This window comes from Phaethon lepturus, unplaced genomic scaffold (genome assembly GCF_000687285.1).
Source record: "Phaethon lepturus isolate BGI_N335 unplaced genomic scaffold, ASM68728v1 scaffold48056, whole genome shotgun sequence".
Classification (NCBI taxonomy): domain Eukaryota; kingdom Metazoa; phylum Chordata; class Aves; order Phaethontiformes; family Phaethontidae; genus Phaethon; species Phaethon lepturus.
In genome coordinates this window covers 30,952-53,355 of record NW_010546471.1, presented here as the reverse complement: position 1 = coordinate 53,355, position 22,404 = coordinate 30,952, and the positions used below count along the sequence as shown (strand labels likewise).

The 22,404-nt window shown below is 42.9% G+C and overlaps 1 protein-coding gene across 1 annotated transcript in view; it reads right to left on the bottom strand.

Annotated features, from left to right (window-relative positions):
* Positions 1-5,406: 5,406 nt before the first annotated feature.
* The window catches only part of LOC104622495 (G protein-coupled receptor kinase 5-like), a 45,652-nt gene continuing 28,654 nt past the window's right edge, over positions 5,407-22,404 (bottom strand). Inside the window, 9 exon segments of the mRNA XM_010289302.1 lie at positions 5,407-5,553; positions 6,870-7,078; positions 8,348-8,437; positions 9,262-9,299; positions 14,309-14,499; positions 15,611-15,751; positions 16,279-16,342; positions 19,022-19,114; positions 22,026-22,126. Coding sequence (XP_010287604.1) covers positions 5,407-5,553; positions 6,870-7,078; positions 8,348-8,437; positions 9,262-9,299; positions 14,309-14,499; positions 15,611-15,751; positions 16,279-16,342; positions 19,022-19,114; positions 22,026-22,126 — 1,074 coding nt within the window.

Below are 22,404 nucleotides of genomic sequence, written 5' to 3'. Positions count from 1 at the left end.
TCTGGATGCCCCGGGGAGGGAAAGGTTCACGCCTCACCTTCTCTTCCGTCTCCAGCTTTGGTCCAAAGCAGGAGCTGAAAAGCAGCCATCTCCCCTCGCCCCCGCCCCAGGTGGGCGATGCAGACCCATCGCACTGAAATGGTTAGCAAAGCTCCCTAGGACTGCATTGCCACGGGGACTCGGCGCCCATGCAGGACGGAGGGGTGGTTTGGGTTCTGTGAGGACTTGAGTCGGTGGAGGGACCGAGCCCCCGGGAGCTCCCCCGGATAAGGCCCTGTACCTGACGGCCAGGGCGGTCAGCAAACTGAGCGGTACCGGGCAGCGCCTGCCGCGGGCTCCCCTGGCAGAGCAGGAGGCCAATAGCTTTGGGGGGCTCGGGGCGGAGAAGAAGTGTTTCAGGAGATCAGGTAAACAAGCAGGTGCAGCCCTGCAGGACGTTGGGAATGGGGAGCCAGACAGCTTCCCTGCTAAGGCAAGGCTGTCTGGAGATGTTGCTTTTCCAGCTCGGGGTATGCCCCAGTACCCTCTGGTTGTGTTGCTGTCTCAGCCACATCATCTCAGTAAGGAGGAACCTTGAAAGAGCTGTTTGTTGCTAATGTGAGGTTGGTAATCTTTCCTCTGGTGTCTGCCTAAGAGCTGGGTTTTCTTGCCCTTATCACGGGTTTACAGGGTCACAGCTCTTTAGGTTTCTCTGAATGCTCTGCTGCCCCTGGGCGTCAGTGGTTTTCTTATCCGACTTCCACAGCCTCCTCAGTTCTGCGTTTTCATGTTAGGGGCCTCGTCTCCAGCCTGAGACAGCAAATGGCTGTGGCAATCAGTGTACCCATGTATGCAGAGACCATCCTCCAGACAGTCCTGAGCAAAGCTACACTGGCAAAGGCCAAGCAGCAAGAAGAGGTGGTGAAGGGGTTTGTGGGACATAAGAGTTTTCTGCTCAGCTCTTTCTGCCTCAGCAGTAGCAGCAGCAATAGCCAGAAGAGACTGTATGGATTGAGGGATGGAGGGAAAGCTGGTGGTTCTGGCCACAACAGCAACTTCCAGCTTCCAGCTAGCAACGTCCCTTTCTTCCTCACAGTTTGCTCGGCCTCTGTCTTGGTGGTGACATCTGGTCTGACTTGTCACCACGACTGGCTGGTTCATAGAAGGATAAAGACTTGAAGAAACATCTCTATGACTTTCCATCCTCTGAGCACATAGATTCACCTGATACAGCACCATATTGATCCCACTCATAGGAAAAGGTCTTTCTGAGGGCAGTTCTCTGGAGCTTGCTTTCCCTGGGTAGAACGAGAGAGGGATGTTTTGCTTTCAAATCCTTGCATGAGACTTTGAGCTCTCATGGTCTTGAGGCAACGCTTTTTGTTGTGGTGTTTTTGGGTTGGGTTTTTTTTTTTTTAAATCCCAACAGGCATATGGATTTAGCCTACGTGAAGAAGATTGATTTGGAATTTCCGGCCAATATCTGGTTTTCTCTGTTGTGGCAGGGCAGAGAAGACAGAAGTTCTTTTGATCTTCTATTCTTATGTTGAGAGGACTTCCCTAACAGCTGGAAAGAAGAATCTGAAGCCGTAAAGACCACTTTTAGTACTAGTGCCTCTGCTATACTTTTGGAAATGATACCTTGAAGCTTTCAGGAACAGTGCTGCTGAGAAGCAAGTTGTAGTACGAAGGGGTAGATTTGGACTTGCCTGTAGATGATAAAGGAGCCCTCTGCAGTTTCTGCTCTATAAGTCAGCTGTGAAGGGAAGAAAGGAGGTTACTTTCCTGTCTGTGGAGCCAGTAGTTCTCCTGCCTCTGGACTAAGTGGGAAGACCAATCTAGTCTGGGAATTTGCCCTTGCTGGGCTGTAAATGTTAGAAGTTGTTTGGAGTGTGTGGTCAGAGGATAGGGTAGTTGAGGACAGAAGGAGGCTGTCTGGGAATTCCTGGGCTCCTCTCTGATAAACAAGGGAGTATTCAGTAACCTCAGATGCAAGAAGGAAGTCTCTGGAGCATGAATGCAGTTGGTCGTGGGTGGCTGGCCACTACAGGCTGAAAGACACAAAAGGGAACAGGCCGCTGGGAATAGGCTGGGACTGAAAGACCACAGAAAGGAGAGGATTCTCCTGCAAAGCCTTGCTGCAGGGAAGAAGCTGCCTGCCTCTTGAGGAGAGTCCCAATGGAGAAAAAAATAAGAAACTCATGGAATTTGGTATGCTGCAGCTCCAGCCAGCTCTAGCGATGGCAACAGGTGAAACCACACACTTCTCCTGGCTTCTGTTGTGGATATCAAGAGATAGCATGGACTAGACTATTTTCCAGAAGGGAAAGTCCTTCCTTTCTCCAAGGAATAATGAATCTACCATTTCCTACAGCCCCAGCAGCTTTCTGCAATAGTAAACCTGCGTAATAGCCTGAAATATGCATCCCATTTCAGAATCTGACCAGGAAAAGAAATCGGAGATAACAGCTGTATGTTTTGAATCATGCCTACACTGTAGTTTAAATCAGTTTCAAAGGATGTATTTAATATGAATAGAGAGCAGAACAAAAGCACCTACATCAGACTGATGACAAGCCCTCCTGGGACAGCAGTACAAATGACCCAGTCAAACATAATTTAAGTGTAATTCTGCAGCCAAAGCCTATGGAGAATTCACAGAGCTTCAGATCTGAAGATGGCTTAGACCATCCAACCATCATGAAGTTGATACCAAGCAGCAGAGCTTTATGTTCTGGTAACAAAAGCTCCAGGTGACACTGGATGTGTGTAAATGAGGGCAGGATTTGGTCTACAGAGTTATTAGCAAAGTGTGAGTAGAATAGGATTTTCAGAGAAGAGTCTTGAGTAGCAGTGGTGAAGTTAAGGCCTTTTTCTTGATATAAAGAACTCTCTGATACTTTCATGTCACTCATTTGATCCCCGCTGGGGATTCAAACTCTACAATGTCTGAGACTTTTTCCACAACTTTGTTTTGCTTCCTTTACAAAAAGAAACAACTGTTTTGAGGATTGCTAAAAAAAGCCAACAGTCCCCAAAGAGCTGCTTTATTTATCTTCATGTGATCAGTCAGCTCATACCCAGTTCTTACTATGTAATAAATAACTCCAAATTCTAAGACGTTAGTCCTAAAATTATAGGAGTAAGAGAAAATTTGTAGGGTAAAGGTGCAAAAATTGCTGCTCATGAAAGGCAAAAAGGGGAATGGTAAAACCACTTCCATTGACCCAGCTGATCAAATAGTTTAAGGGATCACCTAGATAGATTTCAACCCTGAAACAGAAATAAACATACTATTTTAAACAATTTTTAGAGACTTCTATAAAAAAGTCATACTATGGTCACCTCTCAATTACTAGATGAGACAAGACAGTGGTGTGGGAACTGATGATGTCAGAATGACATAAATGGCTGTGTATTGCACTGCTCATGCTGTATATTGCACTGCTTATGCTTAGGAAATCACAGCCGAGTCTGACCAACTGAAGAGTCAAAACTCTTTCAGGCATGGGTGACAATTAAGCTTATTGCAAAGGCTCACTACAGAAGACTTATTATTTATCATTATTTATTATTATTAGCAATAGCAATGATAATCATTTGAAGAGCAGATTGATGTGTGTGAGGTGCCTCTCAAGACAGATGAAAGAGCAGTTATTCTCAGGCAGCACTGATAAACTTTAAGGTGTCATAATGTGTGAACAAGTTGGTTTCCACGGATGAAAGCAGAAAGGAGGAATGAAACCAGGCAGGAGTAGTAGCAGTATGATGACAGAATTTCTGGTGGTGAGTGAGGAAGAGAAAAAATTGCTTTTAGGGAGAAAAGTTGATTGGGGAGGCACTTTGAGAACAGAATGGAGCTCAGAATCATAGAACAGCTGAGGCTGGAAGGCATCTCTGGAGATTGTCTAGTCCAATCGCTCTGCTCAAAGCAGAGTCACCTAAAGCAGGTTGTTCAAGGCCATGTCCAGTTGGGTTTTGGATATCTCCAAGTGTGGAGACTCCACAGCCTCTCTGGGCAACCTATTCCAGTATTTGACTACCTTCCCCATGGAAAAGTGTATCCTGATGTTCAGAGGGACCCTCCTGTGTGTCAGTTTGTGCCCATTGCCTCCTGTCCTGTTACTGGGCACCAAGAGTTTGGCTCCATCTTCTTTGCACTCTCCAAGCAGAGATCCCTTTTGTGGAGTCAAATGGGAGCTGCAGAAATAAGAAACGGCAGGGAAGACAGACTGCCGGAAACGTAGACAACCAGGACACTGACAAAGTGACAAAAGAGCACAGCAATATGGACCCATCCAATACTGTTGACTTGAACTCACTTCAAGTCACATCTTTGGATGTGAGACTGCACTTGTCAGGGAAAACACGCATGTGCATCAATGAAGTACAAGTCATAACAACAACAAACAAGGAGCATTTCCTAGAAAGATTGGATTTTTTCACAGAAAAAACACACCATGAAGCAGTTATGTTATATGGGAACTATGGGTTGGGGAGCTTCCCAGAAAGCCAGCTGCCCCTGTTCCTAATTATTCATCTCTGTTTCAGTCCAAAATGAGGGCTGATTTATGGGAAATGACTTACAAAATGAAACATGGAAATATGGGATGGATGATGATTAATGGGAGCTATGATATGCGCCTGCAAAAATGCAAAGTGCATAAACATCCAGCAGGGGATGGTTGACATGGGGTGACACTAAAGGGTTTTATATGGCTAAATTAATAAAGACAATGTATTTCCTGATGGAGACGCTATTAGCTCATGAAGTAAGCTTTGAAGAGAAGGTTAGGAGACCTGGTGGAAAACATGTTGTTCCTCACTTCTGCCCTGAAGGGTCCACTACAGGAAAGCCTTTTGTGCTGGATCTTTGTGAAGGCTCAAGTTGGATTTATGTACTGCAACTTTATGCTTTATTTTGCAGGCATGCTCGGTACTTAATTATTACTTTTTTGCTTCCTTGTTAAGATGCTGATACAAAGCAACAAAGTTCTGGTTTTCAGTATAAAGAGCAAAAAGTATTTGAGAAAACATATCTGAATCATGGATTTTTAAAGATATCCCTTGATAAAATAAATGACTTTTGGATGGAAAACCACAAATGCCATCATGCTCAGTATCAGAAGTAAGGCTCTTCCAGACTTAGGGTGCAATAATTTTAATGCATTAATGCTCAGAAATGACAGGGTTATCTTTGGATCCATTAAGAGTTTGAACAAACCACCAAAATTATTCCACAAATAAACGTGACATGTGACTGGACAGTGAAGCAGTAATGATCAAGTTGTCAGGAATGATTTACATATAGTTCATGATTCCCTAAGGCAAGGGAATGAACTAGATGACTTCCTGAGGTCCCTGACTCCCTGAAACCATAGCCTGTATGGCTTGAAGATGAAAATGACCACTACAGTATAATGACTTTCACTGTCTACTCCTCTGGGAGCGGTAGGTCATCTCCAGCATTAGCCCATCAGTGCTACATTTAATACTTCTCAGCTTTAAGTTCTCATGGGGTTGGTTATTTTCAAAGTATACTTTCATTCCATTATGCCTCATGCCTGCAACTAACTACAGAACAAGCAACAAGAATATAATTTTTGCCTCGTGACATTTTAATTTCTTGCTAACAACAGGACACACACAAACCCTCTGCCACTCCAGCAGACGCTGCTCCTCACCTGGTGGGAGTTGAGATGCTACTAGAGAAGAGATGGCAGGCTGTTTGAGCACATGAAATGGTCTGTAAGAGCCTGTGGCTGGCCTAGATCCTCCCACGTCGACTTCACTGGGGGCTCTGAATCGCAGATTAAGGGCAGTGAATGGCCTGGAGTATCTATCAAGAGTGATGTCAGTTAATTACTACCCCCGGGGATTCAGCAATGAGTTGGTGCACTGTGAGTTAATGACTTCCAGGCATGATACTTGGCAATACTGCCATTATTATTTTGCAAGGAGACTTCAATATCTCTTCATGAAGCCAGCCAACCAGAACGTTGTTGAACTGCTGTTTGCTTGCCTGTTGCACAAGATATTGGTGAAACTCTCACTACCTATTTGTTGACCTTTCTTTCCCTTCATTCTTCTTCTACCAGTATACACAGATATGTCATTGTCTCCAAAGGAGACTTCACTCTTTAGCAAACATCAAGAAAAAGACCACATCCCTTTCCAAATTACAATTCAGCCTTCTAAAGATGGATGTCGACAAGACATTGATGAATTCAGACACAGCTTCGAGATTTCTCAGAGGGTTTGAGGATTTCCATTGTCAGACATGTCTATTGTGCTACGAAAATGACTCCCAGCTGAAAGAGTGAGAAAACATTTTAAAGGACAGCTCAACAGTATTAAAAAAAGCTGGATACCCTGGCACCCCAGGGGAAAAGCTGCTAACAAAGTCAGTGAGATGGGGTGGGACAACATTTGAGTGTCACAATAATTTCATTGCATAATCTTTGTCCTGCTTACCCCCAGCTCTCACCAAAGACAATGGAAGCATGGGGTTTTCAGTTCCTTGCAGGAGACAATCAGAGTCTTGCATCATCAAGTCCTTTTTATTTTTTCTACAAGATTATAAAAGGCAGAAATGCATTCTTGACTGCAAACTAACATTCAAAGTCTCACGAGAATAGATACTGCTCCCTTGGCCAAAGGGAGGACTTTAAAACTTTGGAGAGGACTCAAGATGACCGTGATGAATCTCATGGAGACGCAAGCCCAAATAAACACCATTTGAATGAATAGAGAATGCAGTCATCCCATCAACGGATGAGCTTGGTTAGTCCTTGTCTCTGCAGCCCCTCTATGGTACCGTGTTACTGCTCAAACCGTGTCAGATACAGCTTGCTAATGAAGCTGCCCCACTGGGCCTTCAAGCCCCTTACCATTTTACAGATGGACTTGGCCTCCTCAGAAAACTTATGTGAGTACACCTCTTCTGTCTCCAGCACTCTTCTGTCCACTTCTTCCCTCTTCACCTTCTCTTTCCTTCCACGAAATGGTGATTGCCCAGCAATCATTTCATAAATGAGACAGCCTAGCCCCCAGTAGTCAGGGCTGAGTGTGTATCTCTGGTTGTTCAACACTTCTGGAGCTGTGGAGGAGAAAAATGTGTCTTGTTGAAATGCTTGATATTTACACAGGCAAAAAAGATTTCTAGAAGTTCCATTTTGGTGACTAAATACACATGCACAGAGAATGGTGGGTAAAATATAAGAATACCTCCTGATTTCTGTCAATGGCATTACAGAAAATGCAGCATGGTACATGCCATGTTTTTTTCTCTACATGTGACATGCCATGTGCATGCTGTCTTCTGAATTCTCTACCAAGTCAGACCAATTAAAAACACAAAAAGAAGTTGAAGCTAAGTATTAAGCAGAGGCCTAATCTTAAAAGTCCTTCCAGATTTCTCCATTTAGGGAAGAAATTACATACAAACAGACATCCTGTAAACAGCAGTGACATTTCTTCAAAAGCAAATTCTGTCTTTTTGCTCAATGTGTAACTTTTTCCCCTTAAAAAAAAAAAGTCCACTTCTTTTGTGTTGCAACCACCCAGTGTGCTTTGGGCATATAGTTACTGTCTTGCAGGCATCCTCGATTCCATACATGGGCACAAACACACACACATGCATGCTCACAAGCACAGTCTTAGTGTGCACACAAACTTACTCTGAGGTAACAAAATTTAGAAATGACAACTGATTTGCTTGCTTTCATTAAATTCTCTGTTTGGTGTAATAGTGGCTCATATCAGCTAGTCAAATAAGCATAAGCATTTTTTATTCCAAGATATATGCCCATCCAGAGAATGCATGAAAATAATTACATGGAATTTAGAAAACAGACCTAGTTAAATCAGGGAGTGTTTTTTTTACCAATGTACAAAACTCTACTCTTCTTTTGTGCAGCCTCCCCTGCACTTCGGAGAGGACTTAAGATGACTGTGGTCAAGATGACCATCGGTGCGGACTTACCCATTTTATCATAAACATACAAATACATTTTAACTGCTATACAAAGTAGCAACTAGAAAGAAACCTTTCTTTTATGCACATAACCCTCCTAAAGTAAGTCTACACTAAAATCACTAGTATCCCAGTTGTTGTGTCTTCTTTTAATTTTCTTTGCTGATTTAGAATTATAGGCCAGTCTCATTAAGAGCTGCTGTGGTCCATCCTTTCACCCACTTCTGGTTTCACTAGCATGACTCCATGCTAGGAGGAGTTGCTGCAGGGAACTGGACCCAGCTGAATGTGAATCTTTTTTTATTCTTTTTCTTAAACTTACATGGCAGAAAGATCTTAAAAACTCGAGTAATCTCATCAAATTATCAAAAATATAAGCTACTGAAGACTTACCCATATACCCTACTGTTCCTACTCTTCCACGAATTGATTCACCCTCAGGGATTTTAACAGCTAGACCCAAATCAGATATTCTAATATGGCCTGGAAAGGAAAAAGAAACAAAACGACACAAACCAGATATAATAATATGACACAAATTAGTTCAAAAACGCAACTGCACACAAAACACATTGCTGCAATGTTCTTGCAGTTTACTGTTCAGACATTTTAAGAAAAGACTGTTCTGAATCACTGAATTGGAGCAGTTTCATTGATAAGGAAAAGAGGAATGTTTAAGGGTGTTATAATGCAGTGAAAGTAATTTTAACAGTGAGGCTATGGACTAGAGTGGATTGAGTTAGGTAATTTAAAACCAACTGAAAACAGGCAATGAGGAGCATGCTGTAGGGAAGTATCTTGAACTGATCACAGGAGATGGATGGGCTGACATATTTCTGTAACTCTCTGATGGCTGAAGGGGCTACATCTGGTCTGTAAGTCAGCATGAGATTTGATTATTGCTGCTTTCAGCAACAAATGGGTACCTGGGTTTGCATATAACGAGAGTTGGCTCAGCAAAGGATGGAAGTATTTTTGAAAATGGAGCGGGCAGCGCAGATTTAGAAATCCCAACTTCCTTTGTGTTGTGTCAGCCTCGCAACAATAAGGATGGAAAAACAATGGAAAAAAAGCAGACACCCCAGCAAAGCCGCGCTCTCAAGAGCAGACCCTGCTGAGCAGCACGGCCGCTTCATTCCAGCCGTGCGGTGAGCTCTAGCACTTCACCCACCCCAAGACAGAAGTATTAGTGTATGCTGAGCCTCTTAGTCACTTCACAGCATTATTTGTCTTTGTGCAATATATGTCCTAAAATTAACTTAATCTACTTTACTGTGAAAGCATCTCTGTAAACCTCTGAGACTTACCATAATCATCTAGCAGGATATTTTCTGGCTTCAAATCTCTGAAAATGAAAGATAGCAGTTATTTGTATGAAGCTGGTTTTGATAACATAACCATACGACAGTGTGTGAGTGCATTTATTACTAGTAATAAACCAATTGAGTGTCAACTCAAACAGCAAGGAGCTCACGAAACCAATACAACTTTCTACAACTCACTTCATAGATAGCCTGAAACCATATGTCTTTTTCTAAACTGGAGTTACATTTTTTCACTAAGCCAAGCTTTTAGTTCCTAATCCACTCTGTAAAGGACTCATCCATCTAGTCCAGTAAGCTGTGTAAACCAAGCCCTATAATTCTGTGTGTTGTTAAATCCCTGTAACATTCTCTGTTTTAAAATCTTTTGTTAAAAGAAAAATATTTTAAATTTTAAAATATTTTATTTGCATTTGAAAATGGAAATAGCAATCTCTTGGGCTCAAATTTTCTATGCCTGGCATCTGGCTCAGACCCAATATGTGAATTGTGTGTACACGCGCTTGTGCACATGTCTAACAACTTCAGTGAGTTTGGAAAATGAGGCGCAGAGGGGGGAATGCTGTGCCCAGATTAAGATTCTTCTTACAAACATTTGTGAAACTATAGTGCCTATGTGGTTTGGAGCAACGCCATTAAAATTGGCAAGGTGGTCACTCTGATGTCAAAGATGTGCCTTTTACTGCGCCTGCGAAAAAAAGAAAATCCCAAATCTGGCCAAGTTATAAACTTCTGAAAAAAATCTCAGTTTTCATATATTTAGCAGAGCTGTGGCAGGTCGTTATTCTGAAAGGTTTGTCTGTACCAAACCCGCTCCACTAGTTGCTGCTTCTACAGAATCTAAGAATCACAGAATCATTAAGGTTGGAAAAGACCTTTAAGATCATCAAGCCCAACCATCAACCCAACACCACCATGCCCACTAAACCATGTCCTGAAGTGCCATGTCCACACGTTTTTTGAACACTTCCAGAGATGGTGACTCCACCACCTCCCTGGGCAGCCTGTTCCAATGCTTGACCACTCTCTCAGTGAAGAAATTTTTCCTAATATCCAATCTAAACCTCCCCTGGCGCAACGTGAGGCCATTTCCTCTTGTCCTATCGCTGGTTACTTGGGAGGAGAGACCAAGACCCAGCTCACCACAACCCCCTTTCAAGTAGTTATAGAGAGCGATAAGGTCTCCTCTCAGCCTCCTCTTCTTCAGACTGAACAACCCCAGTTCCCTCAGCCGCTCCTCATCAGACTTGTGCTCCAGACCCCTCACCAGCTTCGCTGCCCTTCTCTGGACACGCTCCAGAAGCTGCCCAGGCCAGCCATGCTCAAGTGCCCTTGCTTGGCCAAAGCTGTTCTCCAAACCTGGGAGCGGAGCACACCTTTGCAGCCACCGCTGCCGTTCCCGGATGTGGGCGCCAGGCGGGCTCCTTCCCGTCCTCCCCGTGCCCCTGAGCAGGGACGAGGCAGAGCCTGCTGGTAGTGCAGAGTGGGAATGAAGCCAGCCTGGGAGGTGGGACCTGGAGGTGTCAGAGGGAAGACGGGAAGGTGCTGGGCGGGGAGTGTCCCAGAAGGGCTGTGCGACGGGAGCGAGCTGTGCTGGCTCAGGAGCCCGAGTAAGGCACCAGCGCGGCCGGGTGAGGCAGAGGAAAATGTATTGCTGCAATTTACATCATGCCCTGATTTTATCTGATCGACTCCTCCTGAAACACAGCGTTTAGCCTGGTGCAAATCCAAGAAGTCCTTGGCCTCGTCTATTTTTTAAGGCCTCCTTGCATTTGTGAACCAGCTTGATTCTGTTAGCTTCCCAGCAAGACGCATTTCTTTTCAAAGAGCAAAGAGAAATCCTCGTGCCAGGAGATCGGTGCATTGCACAGAGTCTATGCAGGAGCCCACCCTGCGTTTCAAGCTGTACCACTCCGGCATGGTGAATCTTCCTGTGACTGGAGATGGGCATTTTATAGTTTTGACAATACTGAGATTAAAATTTCAAAACTTGTCTCATTTTTATTTATTATTTCAAGCATGAACATGGAGCACTGTGAACAATCTCCTCTTCTTGCTTGCTTTAGACCCTCTTGACCTCTCAAGATAAACTTCACTGGGTGCCCAGTGGTACCAAGCCTACTTTTCAAATAAACAATACTGAAATATGTGAAGGGCAGCCGAATGCTGAGGAGAGGCTGTGATTTTATTTAACATACCACTGTGGGTTTTCCCTACCTATCAGTAGAAGGTTTCCAATGCTGGAGCAACATGGTTGAGGGCATTCCCTATTTATTTTTAAAAATTTATTCCAAATCCCTTAAGAGCTATTTCCTTGAAGAACTCAGACTTCTTTAGTTATTTCATCTTCCACTCCAGCAGTTATTAGTCCCACTTAAAGCTGTAACTGTGGCCAAATGACAAGAATCCTTGAAGAATTCCAAGTTGGGAAATGTTGTCTTTGAGTAAGAAAATGAGAGATTCCATGAGGACTCTGAGAACAGCAGTTTGGTTCTTACAGTCCTCTCCGATTTAGGGCCATTAGAGCAGGCTTTCCTCCCCCCCAGACATCAGCTGTCATTTCTGTTTTCAGAATTTTGGCTCCTCATGAACAAGGCTGGCTTCCTTGGCATGGCCAACACTTCCAAGTGCCAAGTGATTTTTGTATACTGAAATGTCTAGGAGAAATAAAACTCCCTGGTGGACATAGAATGATACCTCCCAATGGTACAGCTTCCCATATGTAAACTAGCCTTGCCTAAATATACAGAAACATAAACTGCTGGCACTGCGCCCATGCCAGAAAGGTGATGGTACATTGTTTGGCTGTACAGGACAGCATAAACAACTAAATCAATCACAGTGAACAAGGCTTTATTGTATCATTGTGTAATGCTTAGGACAATGTGATCTTGATGCTGACTGGAGCTTCCAGGCATGGCTATAGTATATATAAAAATAATTTTATTTCTCTTTCTATATATAAATATATATGAAATAAGTAAAATCATATTTTATATATATAAGTAATAATACATAATTCAAGGAGAACCAGCAGATTTTTGTGTTTGCTCTCCATGAACAATTGACCCGTTGACCTTTACGAACATGGTGCAGTTGAGAAATGTAATGTAAGCACCATGTTTGGCAAGGGAATTCTGAATTAGATAAAACTGACTCCGAGCCTAAAAGCTGGCCTGGTTGTTCTCTCAGGGCACGTCCGCAGCGTGCGTCACCAGCCCATGAGATGGCGATGTATTTTCTGATGCTGTGTTTTACTCAGAAGCATTTTGTTCATAGAAAATGAAATTAAGTCTGAGGAATAAGAGTTTTGCGATGAATTATTCACCTTGAGAAAGTGGTAGCATTTAGCTGCTATGTTTTATTGACCTATATAGCACTTCTCATGGGTCCCAAAACACACTGCAGTATTACAAATTAGGGGTCTCTGCAGATGCTCCTAAAATACTGCTAGAAAATGTCACCTACAAGGATATAATACCATTCATCACCAAAATAAATGTGCCATCTGAGGTGCAAACTAGCAGCTCTTTTAAGAGTAACATGAAACAACTGCTTAAGGAAGTAGGATGCCATTTCTCTCAGAGCCACATACTATTTTAGGTATTTGTTTTATTAGAGAGTGGCATTAGTATGGCATTTTACCAGCCATCTTATGAATGTACCGGTCATTTTCATCAATAAAGTATGCTTGTGATCTAGTACTTGTTAAAGAAACCCTGTAATACCTCCTAAAACTTTTCTGAATGTGGTAGGAAGTTTTTTAAAGAAAAGGGAAGCCAGACATGTCACTCTTTTTTTGATTTTTCAGTTGACATTAAACGCTTAATTCCATTTTGTTCCTTGGGGAAAAAAAATCTCCTTCTTGGGCCAGCGTCAACTAAAGCAGCCTGTTATCTGTCTGCCCTCCTTACGCCAGCTAGCAAGATCTGAGTCACAGTGAGGCAACCAAGTGGCAGTTTGCTACAGATCTCCTCCAAGGAACAACAATATTGTAATTTCTGTGTATACGAGCATATGCGTAACTCTTACTATACATGGGCATATCAAATGATTTAAAGTGTGGCTTTGTTTTTAAAAATAACATATTATTGTCTATTAATCGTTGTCCTTGGAAGTTCTTTCATCAATTTACAGGACTTATTCTGCTGTGACTGCCAGCAATAATGATTTCACAAGCTGGGATGATGAAGACAAACATTAAATGTTGATTAAAACTGCATTGGTCGTCGATTAAAAAAAAATAATCCTCATGGAGTCACAAGAACTGTCTACAATCACGCTGCTTATCCAGCAAGCAAACCCTGTGATGTCCGGCAAAAGTGCTTGGATAGAGCTGGAAGCCAGACTGGAAGCTGAGAACTTGAAATTTGTCCTTCTCGAAGCTGGCTGCGTGTCACCGCGCCGGGCAGCGTCCTGCCCGCTGGCTGCACCCGCAGTGGGTGGGATGCTGCCAGCAGGACGCGTGGCTGTGAATGCGCCTCCTTCCACGGCTGGCACGCTACGGCCACCATCATGATCCAATCTAGCTGATGAAACTAGTTCGTGTCCTAGAGCGTAAATCCGTGCCCCGTGTCTCAAACACCCTCTTACTCTAACTGCGCTCCCTCTGGGATAAGAGAGATGGTTTTCTCCACATCTGACATGCTGCAGCCCCTAATGCAATATAATCAAACTAATTAAAATAGAGGCTTGGATGGAACATTCTCCATTTCATACGAACTAGGAACTAGATTCCTTAATGAAATTCCTTTAAAGGAACTTTCATAATTTTCTTATGTCACCCAGTTCATGCTGAGGTGGGGTTTGGGGAGCTTTGTGTTAGTTCTGTGTAATTTAGACAGGATGTACTTAGTGAAGCAACTGCTTCCTTCCATTATTACTGAATCATACCGTATTCATGCACGGCTCTGCAAAATTTCAGCCAACGCTCTGAGGCATCTAAATTGTATGGCACTGCAATGAGAAGCGAGGATGCACACAATTCTTTTATAGCCAGAAAAGACGTCCTAAGACTCGAGAGAGTACTTACCTGTACACAGTATTTTCTCTGTGTAGATCTTCTAAGCCACAAAGAATCTCTGCTGCATAAAACAAAGCTCGCTCTTCCTCAAAGCCTGGATTCCCCATGTTGTAAATATGAAACTTCAGGTCACCTCCATTCATTATGGTCAGAACTAAACACAGTGCATCCTTTGTTTCATAGGCATAGGCTAAATTGACCTAGAAAAACATTTGTAGCATAGTTGTGACAGTTCAGTTAGCTGCTAAGAAGAAAGCGCTAACTTTTCATTAAAGATTTTCTCTAGAAAAGGAAAAGAAACATATTGACTGAATTTAATACGGGCCTTATTACAATAGCAAACATACATTTTATAAGTACACAAAAATCAGATGTGAGGATTTTATAGATTAATTTGTTGAATCCAGACTACTTAACCCTCAAGGTTAATGCTCCTATAGCTTCACAGGCTCGACAAACATACTAATTCCAGGCATACTTTTCCACGTAAGAGAAATCTTAATAATCAAAGGAATCTATACCTCCTGCTGCACTGTTTTGCTGGATAGCTGTCAAAAACCTATCATCTCGGTAGGTTCCCAGGAAGGCCCAGATAGCCCAGTCCTGTGGTGGTCAAAACAGACCATCACTGAGGCATGAAGGTGAGCATCACCCTTGAGAGGCTCTGGTGGGTACCCCAGGAACGATCAGACAAGCCAAAAGCTACCCATCACTTTTAAATATGTGCCATTGTCTTGCTTCTGCCAGAAGGAAGTAAATATCTGGCATCTGTTGTATTCACAGTGTTTCCTAAAATAAAGAACATGACAGATGCTGAGACAATGACACCTCTTTTTTTTTTTTTTTAAATCTATAAAGAGACATGAGAGCTGGTAGATCTCAGGAAAGCCCTACGTCAGGCAGACCAGCTCCACATAACCGGCTAGATGCTCTTACTAGCCAGTCTCTTCTGATCTATTTGGGTTGAATCTCCTTCAGTCTCCTCCAAGCTCCTCTCTCCCAGACACTGGGAATGCAGGTAGTCACGCTGGATAAAAATAGCTCAGCCAGATGCAGCCCTGATGCAAGTCAAGGCTGTAAAACGCATCATGTTCCCATGGCAGAAACAGGCACCTCGTCTGGTGCCTTTCTCACAGACCGGAGGCTGCAATGAGACTCGGCAAAGGCGCATGGAGCAGGACTAAGGTGCGAAGGCAGTCAGCTTCTGGCACCTTTCCTGTAGCGGGAGTTGGAAGAGACATCAGATTCAACAAGAGACAGCGCGCTCAGCAGGTGAGCAGGGAGCTGAGCGCTTGGGAATTCAATACTCACTACAAACTGGCTATTGACTTTTTCTAAAATCTGCTTTTCATTTAGTGCCATGGATTCTCCTTTCCTCTTTTTTATTCTCTTCTTCTCTAATCTTTTGCAGGCGTACATCTTCCCTGTCGCTCGGACTTGGCAAGCGCAGACCTGCGAATTAAAGAGAACAATTGCTGGGTAAGTCGAAGCAAACGCTGTGTCTGGGTTGCACTTCGCTCCTCACGATCTGATCTGATTTAGTCCTTTTAAGGTTAGAGACGGCGGCATAGGCGGGGGCAGCTGGGGAACCGACTACTGTTTCCAAACCTGCTGTGTAATATTGGTTTAATTATTCCACTTTCCTCCGCCTGCTTCCTATCCCACCTCCTTTTGTCTGTGCAGATTGCAATCCGCTCAGCTAAAGCCCGTCCTCGCCTTCTGACTCCGCTGCCTAGGCAGCGACCGCGAGGCATCAGTAAAATACAAATCAGGGTGTGACCCTAATTCCACTCTGAATGCAACAGTCGAATACAAAATAATTCTCAACAGTCTTCTTTTGAGGTTACGGTGTCATGAGAGGTTAAGTAAAACTGTCGTCAATTAATGAAAATCTGCCTCAGTCACATCAGTTACTCCTGTAACCTGCAGTGCCTGAGAAGTAAGAAACACTCTTAACAGAAACTTTCAGAATTACTCACCTCCCCAAAGCCGCCTTTCCCTAGTACCCTGTACTGCCGAAATGTGTTTTTTGTTACTGGTTGCCTGGAAGAAAAGGAAATAAAAAAAGGAAAAAAAGAAACACTACATTTAATGCACTCTCTGTGATTTATTTATTTCAGAGCATACTTTTGACAAGCAAAATAGATAAATATTATATAATCACATTATTTCAAGGTAATGATATTATATAATATAATATATAATTATGTAATTACATTACTTCAATACTATGTATGGCTTGAACTTTTCAATTCCAACATATTAAGCTGTAATAAAATACAACACATTAGTGAGTCATCAGTATAATTTCTGCTAGCATCTTAGGACCAAGGAGGGTTCTGAATCTCCACGCTTTTGTTAAACAAAGAGGAGGCCTGAGAGCTTCCAACACGATATTAATTCTCATGACATAAAGGATTTTTTTAAGGGTAGTGCTGGGCTAACACTTTATTGCTTTGCTTGGTCTTCAATCTGAGAAAGAGATATCCAAAATTCAATCCACTAGAAAATATCTCTGGTTTCTTGACCTTAAACAAAACAGGAAACTGATGTGAAACAAGGAAAGAAACAATCCCAGGAACCGGAGAGGTGGCTTTAGGTCTTGTTCACAGGAGGGGAGAGCAGGAAGCCAGGCTCCAAGCCCTGGGGTGCCTGCCTCCTGGGGGAGCATCACGGGCAAGAAGGCAGGGAAAGCATCTCTTTTCTTTTAAGTGCCAAATTAAGGATTAAATCATAGAATTATAGAATAAGTTTGGGTTGGAAGGGACCTTTAAAGGCCATCTAGTCCAACTCCCCTGCAATGAGCAGGGACATCTTCAACTAGACCAGGTTGCTCAGAGCCCTGTCCATGCCTGGTAGACACCCCATCCCTAACCTGGGATGCTTCCAGGGATGGGGCATCTACCACCTCTCTGGGCAACCTGGGCCAGGGTTTCACCACCCTCATTGGGAAAAATTTCTTCCTCCTATCCAGTCTAAATCTGCCCTCTTTTAGTTTAAAACCATTAGCCCTTGACCTGTCGCTACAGGCTCTGCTAAAAATCCTGTCCCCATCTTTCCTACAGGCCTCCTTTAAGTCCTGGCAGGCTCCAATAAGGTCTCCCCAGAGCCTTCTCTAGGCTGGACAACCCCAACTCTCTCAGCCTGTCCTTGCAGGAGAGGTGTTCCATCCCTCTGAGCATTTCTGTGGCCCTCCTCTGTCTTTCTTTCTGAGGGCAGAGTGCTCCCTAAGGATCACTAGACATGGTCGCTATACACTCTTACAGGATTCCCACAAAATTCTGCTCTACCAAAAGGGCTCCGGCCCTACATCTAACTTACACCACATTTGTTATCATCAAAGTTTTGTAATATGACAGAAGAAGATCTCTAGATTCGGAGAGATCCAATTTTGTACCACCATTCCATCACCGAGGTTTTACGATTGTATTAGCTGTCGATATGAATTTTCCTACCAGCTTTGTTCTCCTCTGGCGGGCAGCCAGTCGGCAGAGGGAGCACAATAACGTGGCTGTTCCCACAACAGTGATGATGAGGTTGATGACAATAAGGAATAAATGTTAAAGTGAATTGTTTCATTTATGTTCATTATTGTTTTTAAGAGCAGGGGAAGAAAAATACGCAGAAGGCCAAAACTAGAAGAAGAAAAGATGCTATTTTCAGGCCTCTGTGAGGATGTTATTGGGGTTAAAAGCAACAATTAGCAGTGATAACTACATGCTCAGCAACGTCCCTGGAATAAATGGACTGTTTGACTCCTCTGTGGGAGCCAGCAGACCGTCAGAAGGAGCTGTTGATCACTCTGTGCTACCAACATCTCTTTGCTAATCCTAAAAACAGTTCTCCCGGCTTCTGAAGCCAGACAGGCACATCCAATGGCTTGTCGTGTTTGTTGGGGGAATGGAAAAAACAAATCCTCAAAGCATTTGAGAAAATTCCTTATCCCAAATGTGAAAACAGATAGGAAATAGCCTGGCTAGAGATGAATCATCTGATGTTTTTTTAATTGAAATGGAAGAGTAAATGCTGGATTCAGTAAAGATGGCATGTGGAGCATGTCTTGGCATGAAATGGCTCTCCCCTCTGCCCACCGCTTCCCTTCCCTCTTGTGCAGCGGCTTTGTAGCTTTCCAGGGAGAGGAGCTGGCACAGCTCCTTTGATCTCCGAGGCATCATGCTGATACACACCACTCAAGGATCTGGCCCTAACTCATCTGCTGTAATTAATTCCATTTGTGGAAACTGGGGCTTCTCTCAACTCAAGGTCACTGTTACCCAGCAGGATACGTCTGCTCCAGCCCTCCTGACAAGGAGAAGGCAAAGGCCCCTTTCCTTACAAATTAATACCCATGAAGGCTGCCTGGTTGTTAAACGTGCTCAGAAATGTATAGCCAATAAATACGGTGCGAGGACCTATATGCTGTATTTTTGTCTGTTTACAGTGATTTAATAACTGTAGTAAGTGGTCCAGACAAAAAAGTTACCATATTCAGAGCATAGCTGAACAGAAAGACGACTGAAAATGCTGAATGTATTTTAATCATACCTACTGATAATACTGAAGAAAAGCTAAACTGTCTTTATCTTGAGGGCAAAGGGATCAAACATGTGCTACCTCATCTGTCAGATTTTGACCACATTCTAAAGACTTTGCATGGAAAGTGAAAATAAACCTCTTGTATTAATTTTTAATTTAAAAAATATAAAAAATAGTGACACTTACCTTTCCAACCACTTCCACTGGAGAAACCTGTCGAAGTACATGCTGTTTAGGTATTCTTGGAATGGTTCCCCACTGAGGTGGTCAAGGACAGATCTATCTCAGATGAAAAGGATATATAAGCATTTTATAATCCTGAACTTGGAGGAAAAGAGAAACAAAACAAGAGGAGAAAATCCAGACTTCCTGAACAGTAGGATCATTTTACTTCTACTTTATTTTGTACTTTATTTTACTCATGGTTTCAATCTAGGAACAAAGTGGTATGTTTGATGTGTTTCATAACAGGAGGCCTCATACAAGCTGAATAGTAAGATGTACTGGTTGTGCTTGCTGAAAATTAACAGGGCATCTCCCACTGGCTTCAATGGACTTTTACAAAGGCTGTTAGTCACTAGACGAGAAACATCTTTGCTTCTGTTCGTAAACTAACAGAACACCCTGAGGAACTGAGCTCCTAAACTTTGGGGTATGTTTACATCTGGATCGAAAATTTCTGGCTGAAGGCCATTTTTGTCAAAGAGGGACCATCAGAGGTGTTATTTTGAGCAAAAAAAAATCAATTTCAATTCCTGCTATACAGAAGAAGTAGTAACTGTGATTAAAGTCAAAGGGCTTTTCCTAAAAGCTATGTGCTTTGTAGAGTAAAACAGAGGAAAGAAAGGCTGAACAGGGATGTGGATTTGTTTATGGATCAAGAAAAGAATTTTGGGGCTCACACAGAGGATGCAAAGTATTTTGCATAGTAAAAGAAATAAAGGAGTAAGAAGGCCAATCTGCAAATGTGAGAAATAAATAGATTGTGAGAGGAAACAAGCAGCCAGAGATGAACAGACATCCCACAAGGAAGGCCAAGGTTTCAGAGCTAAGAAAAGATGGGCTGAGCTGAGAGAGCTGCTTGAGATGAAGATGGTCGCGTTGTTTAACCTGCAGGTTGTTGACCTGCTGGTTTTGGTTCTTGCCTTGCTTACTGGGGCTACTGCATCCACTTCTGCTGGCAGCATTGGTGGAGACAAAACTTGGGTTTGGGTGAAAAACGCCCACAAGAAATTAGCATTTCTGTCTTGGTGTATACAGACACTTTTGTGTCTATGTCTGAGGGTATACAGACACATTTCTCGATTTTGCTGGAGGAGGAAATCCTCTCTGAAGGACTACTCTGGTTGGGGAATGGATAATCTGTATCTTACCCTGCGGCACTTCTAGACCTGAGCAAACAATTCACCATGAGTAGCATGTCACCTCAGTTTAGTTCCTCTCTGTTTATGAGCTACTATTCACAAGTTTTTGGAATTTCTCAGCTGTTTGATTTTTTTGGGGGGTAATAATTCTTGCACCATCCATTTGGAACAGGCAGGTAATTGCATGTATTCAGTATTCACAAGATTGGACACAGATCATACAGTTTCCCCTAACTGGATTCAAGCTTACGAAATAGAATAAAAAGTAAGTCTTAATGAGCTTTAACAAATGTCCAAATTCAAAGCCAAAATTATAGGAGAATTTGGAGGGGGGGCAGGAGCAGACAGTCAAAATATTAAAGGTCAAAGCAGAAGTTAGAGTTATACATGCATTTCTCCCGCAGACTGATCTTATCTATGAAGACGTGTCGGAAACTCATCCCTGTTCCTGCTCTTACAGGATAGCAAGCTCCATATTTGTATGTATGCCTCCCTTTTTTGGTCTGCCTGTGAACTCTTCCAAAATTAACATTATTCAGTACATTTAGTAAATACCAACAGCAAGTTTTTAAAACTTCCTTTTGACCCCATTTCAGTCCATGTGAAATGATCAGCATATTTATTAACAAGTTCTCCAACCTGGCTCATTTATCTGTTTCAGTTGAGACGAAGGAATGGCTGTTGGTGAATACGAGCCTGAATTAAGTGGTGTCCAACACTAGCCTACTCCATTCGGTTAATTAAAAGCTGCACGTATTTTAAAGAACAATAGCTGCCTTTCACCACTTGTTTGCTTTTTAGTTCCCCTCTTTGGCAACAACAAAGTGCATTTTAGGGGGAACTGTCAGCTTTCAAACGGATTTGAGAACTGGAAACAGGCATCAGGGGGTTTAGTGCCGAGCCCAGCTCTGCCTTTGTCACTGGGACTGGCACACGCAACTGGTGCAAGTTATAAGAGCGTCTCTACATGACACCAGGCCAATGCAAGGAAACTGGTTATGTTATAAGAGAAGGCCAGAAATAACCCACATCTCCTACCAATGCAAAGAATAACTGAAAACAGAAAAGGTCAATGAAATGAGTCAAAACAATGAATGACAGCGGAGCGAATTTTACAAATCCCCATTACATCATCCGGGGAAAACAAACCGTGCTCAGCCAGAAACCACATGGGCCAGCTTGCGATGATCCCTCCTTTTCATATTTTTATTGGTTTATGATCTACTGGTACTTGGGTCAGTGTTTGCAAATGCAGATTGCATACCTGGAGCTTTAGCACATAATAGTACAAATCGCCTCACTGCTACAAAAACTGATAAGCCTTTTCCCAGACAAAGGATGAAATTATGCACGTTCGTTTGAACGCCACAGACAGACAGAAAGCATTAAAAAGCCCCATTCTCCTGGTGAAGATTTTCTGGAAAAGCCATGCGGAGCAAGTTTGCACATTCCTCTGTCTAAATGGACTGTATAGCCACTTAATTTTTATTCACTTTGAAACAGAGATGTTTTCTTTGGATACATTATCATTGTAGCTCTTTTCACACAGCATGAAATCCGTGGCTGGTTTACTTGGCTAGAACACTCTGTCAAATACCTGAGACACTAAGTGCCTCTGTGTAGTGTATATAATGGCATGGAAATATTTATTATATTTTGTTCAGATGAAATGACTTCACTGCTTGTCAGCAATGCCTCTAGGATTACGAACATAAAACGAAGATACATGCTTCAGGTTCAAATTGAAATGTCTCTCTTTACCTGACACATTCCTTACGAGCTGCTGACCGCAGCCCTGCAATCTTTGGGTATCGAGTTATACTTACTTTGTACAGTGAGAGAATAGCTCTTTGCAGGGGCTGTTTTTGAGTTTCTCCTCTGTCTGTTGGATAAGATCTTGACTGACTTCGGGAACGCAGGCTGGAGACTGGGGAGAGAAGAGAGGGGCACATTATCTCTGCGATGAGGTGCAGATCCTCTACTCTCTTAATGTGTAAAAGATACATTCGTTATTTTTGCCCTGAGCTGCTCCCATTCAATTCCAGCGGTTGTGTAAAAGCAAAGGAGCTTTACGTCAAACAGCAGTAAAATAGGATACCGTGGCAACTCGCTCCACATTCCACTCTATCCTCACATTGCTTTTTTTGCCTTCTCCTGTACCTTCACCTCCTTGCCCAGCCTCATGAATATGCAGGACCCACTCCT